The 3,593-nt window shown below is 36.0% G+C and overlaps 1 protein-coding gene across 3 annotated transcripts in view; it reads left to right on the forward strand.

Annotated features, from left to right (window-relative positions):
- Positions 1 to 3,593, forward strand: part of LOC110461182 (peroxisomal carnitine O-octanoyltransferase-like) — a 28,837-nt gene that overhangs the window by 17,205 nt on the left and 8,039 nt on the right. For 2 of the 3 annotated variants that reach the window (XM_021514538.1, XM_021514536.1), the window contains 3 exons: positions 868 to 946; positions 1,461 to 1,554; positions 3,407 to 3,526. The exons of the other annotated variant lie outside the window; for it this stretch is intronic. In XM_021514538.1, the coding sequence (XP_021370213.1) occupies positions 868 to 946; positions 1,461 to 1,554; positions 3,407 to 3,526 (293 nt within the window). The remainder of the gene's footprint in view (positions 1 to 867; positions 947 to 1,460; positions 1,555 to 3,406; positions 3,527 to 3,593) is intronic. 3 annotated transcript variants of the gene reach the window in all.

Raw genomic sequence — 3,593 nt, forward strand, 5'->3', positions numbered from 1 at the left:
TTTAAACGACTTCTTCTGAAGAACTGGTAGTTATAAAATCTTAATATTTGGCAGGTGGCTTCCTGGGAAAGAGCCAAACAAAGTTTGCGAATGAAAATGACCTTGACCTACTTTCAAGGTCACAGCGTTCAAATATGTCAAACAGTTCAAACAGCTTCTTCTGAAGAATTAAAAGGCATAAAATTATAATATTTGGCTGGTGACTTCCCGGGATAGAGCTCACCAAAGTTTGCAAATGAAAATGACCTCAACCTACTTTAGAGGTCACAGAGGTCAACAACATTTTAATGGATTTGTTCTTGAGAACTAAAAGGAATGGATTCATAAGATTTGGCTGGTAGCTTTTTGGAATAGAGCTAACCAATTTGAGAAGGAAAATGACATTGACCTACTTACAAGATCACAGGGAAAAATATGTCAAGCAACTTCTGAAGAAGAATCAAAAAGCATAGAATCTTATAATAATATTTTGCTGGTAGTTTCAACAGATGGAGCCAACAAAGTTTGCGAGGGAAATATTTTTAGTGCAATATTATATTTAATGAGAATATTTTGCTATGACTGCTTATATATTCAGGTGAGCGATACAGGCCCTCTTGGGCCTCTTGTTTAAAAAGTAATTTAAGAAGCAAAAAGAATATGAAAATAGTCTAGATAACAAAAACAGACTTCAGGTATTCAGAACTAAGTTGTTTTAACTCCACATTAATTTCTACGGTGAAAGAGAATACCAAGATGACCGTTGATACATTCGTGATATACACAGCAGTTCCTTCTAGTGCCAATAAGTTCTGCCCAATGTCCCTGGTGGCATAATTCATAACAGCTCTATGAGCAAGGGGACACCATGTTTTATTTTGTCCCCAGGACGAGATGCGATTGCAGCTGTACATGGTCGCGGCTAACAAGCACAACCTCCTTATGGCTGAAGCTACTAACCTAAAAGGTATGTGAGAACCACATTATAAAACGGAATATGAATTATATTTTTTTTATGATGTTTTATTAAATTTTAAAGAAAAAAATGATGAATCACCGGGAATTTCTTGGTTCATAATTGTATATTCATTAGAACAGTTCATAATGAAATTTTGCAGCAGTTTAATTTTTGCCTTTTTCACCCTCTGTAATGAGGTCAAATTTATCACTGCAGCGAACATTTGTAAACAGCATAATGTACATATTAATTAGATGTGAATGGTGACTTTGATATCGGGCGAAAATGGATTTAACCATTTAGGGGCAAAAATTTGACTGGGCCAAAATTCCCTGTGTACAGTATACCACCTTGGTTTAATTGAGATACCAATTTGTCTACACACTGTCCAGTTAAAAGGACTTGTGTTTCATCCTGAAGTTTTACCAATATTTTTTTTTAAAGCTGACAATTTCAACTGTTGATGCATAAATAAAATACATGTATACAAAATGGTGTGAGTGACTTTTTAAGGTGTTTTAAGGTTGTGACCGTCACCTGCTGGGTTTATCCTGTTTGGCCAAAGAAGAGTCTCTCCCAGTACCAGACCTCTATCAGGACCCTGCTTTCACCAAAAGGTAAGAAAAAAATTACCTGTTATCCATTCAATGTCTGTCAATAAAGAATGCAAAACTTAACCAATGTAATTAATGTGTATACTACACTTCAATAAGGTTTGTCAGTTTGAAAATATGTACGTAATATCAAAGTTTTATTTTAAACACAAACAATGTATGTATTAAACATGTCGCAATGTTTCAAGACCGACTGGTCCCTTTTTCAAGCTATGACCGAGTGAGCTATTTGTATTGTTTACCTGTACAACGATGTTACAAAATTGTATATTTACTATGTCACTCGACATGGGACGTTTCGCCTCACTTTTTATATCACTTTAAAGAGCTAATACAGTTATGATTAAATTTATACATATATCAGTTTGGAGTATGCTTATTAGTTCACCTGCCCAAAGGGCAAGTGAGCTTATGTCATGGTGCGGCGTCCGTCCATCCTCATCCGTCAACTTTTCCTTTAAACAACTTCTTTTGAAGAACCGACAGGCCTAGAATCATGTATTTGGCTGAAAGCTTTGTTGGTAGGAGCCCGACAAAGTTTGAGAACGAAAATGACCTTGACCTTCTTTCAAGGTCACAGGGGTCAAGTATGTCAAAAACTTCAAACGACTTCTTCTGAAGAACAAAAAGGTATAGAATCTTCATATTTGGCTGGTGGCTTCCTCGGATAAAACCCAACAAAGTTTGAGAATGAAAATTAGTTTGACCTGCTTTCAAGGTCACAGTGTTCAAATATGTAAAACTCTTTAAACGACTTCTTCTAAAGAACTGAAAGGTGTAGAACATTCATATTTGACTTGTGGCTTTCTGAGATAGAGCCAGACAAAGATTGAGAATGAAAATGACCTTGACCTGCTTTCAAGGTCACATGGGTCAAATATGTCAAACTCTTTAAACAAATTCTTCTGAAGAACCAAATGATATAGAATATTTGTATTTGGCTGGTGGCTCCCTGGGATAGAGCCAGACAAAGTTTGAGAATGAAAATGACCTTGGCCGGCTTACAAGGTCATAGGAATTAAAAATGTCACTCATTCAACGACTTCTTCTGAAGGACCAAAAGGTATAGAATCTTTATATTTGTGGCTTCCTGAGATAGAGCCCGACAAAGTTTGAGAATGAAAATGACTTTGACCTTCCTCAAGGTCACAGGTGTCAAATATGTCAAAAACATCAAGCGACTTCTTCTGAAAAATCGAAAGGCATAAAATTATAATATTTGGCTAGTGGCTTCTTGGGTTAGAGCTCACCCAAGTTTGCAAATTAAAATGACCTCAACCTACTTTAACTGTCACAGAGGTCAACAACATTTCAAAGGATTTATTCTGAAGAACCAAAAGGAATGGATACATAAGGTTTGGCTGGTAGCTTCTTGGGATAGAGCTATAAAAGTTTGAGAAGGAAAATGAATTGACATACTTACAAGGTCACAGGGAAAAATATGTCAAACAACTTTTGAAGAAGAACGATGGCCAAAAAGCATAAAATCTTATAATAATATTTGACTGGTAGTTTCAACAGATGGAGCGACAAAGTTTGCGAGTGACAAATTTGTAGTACAATATAATATTTAATGAGAATATTTGCTATTACTGCTTAAATATTCAGGTGAGCAATACAGGCCCTCTTGGGCCTCTTGTTTGGTTATGAAAAAGGGTATTTTAAATTTGCTGAAGAAATTAAATATCTAAACTCAAAAATAAATATATTGAAATACATGTAGTTTGATTTCAAGGCGTAAAATAGTCTTTTATGCTTGTTATAAAAATGAAAAAGTGGGAATAGCAAATTAATATTTTATATCCCACTGAATTTGTTATCAGTATTTTTACAATTGTTTTGCCTTTGATTTCAGTGGAGGCGGTGGTAACTTTGTTCTGTCCACAAGCTTTGCGGGATACACAGCGTCATCGGGAGCTGTGGCCCCCATGTTGGAACATGGATATGGGATTTTCTACAGGATTGAACCTCAGCGGTGTGTATATCATAGGCATGTCGAAGGATGGGATTGAGTAGGGGTGTTGGTTGTGTATGGGGGGGGG

Source organism: Mizuhopecten yessoensis, unplaced genomic scaffold (genome assembly GCF_002113885.1).
Source record: "Mizuhopecten yessoensis strain PY_sf001 unplaced genomic scaffold, ASM211388v2 scaffold10589, whole genome shotgun sequence".
NCBI classification, from domain to species: Eukaryota; Metazoa; Mollusca; class Bivalvia; order Pectinida; family Pectinidae; genus Mizuhopecten; species Mizuhopecten yessoensis.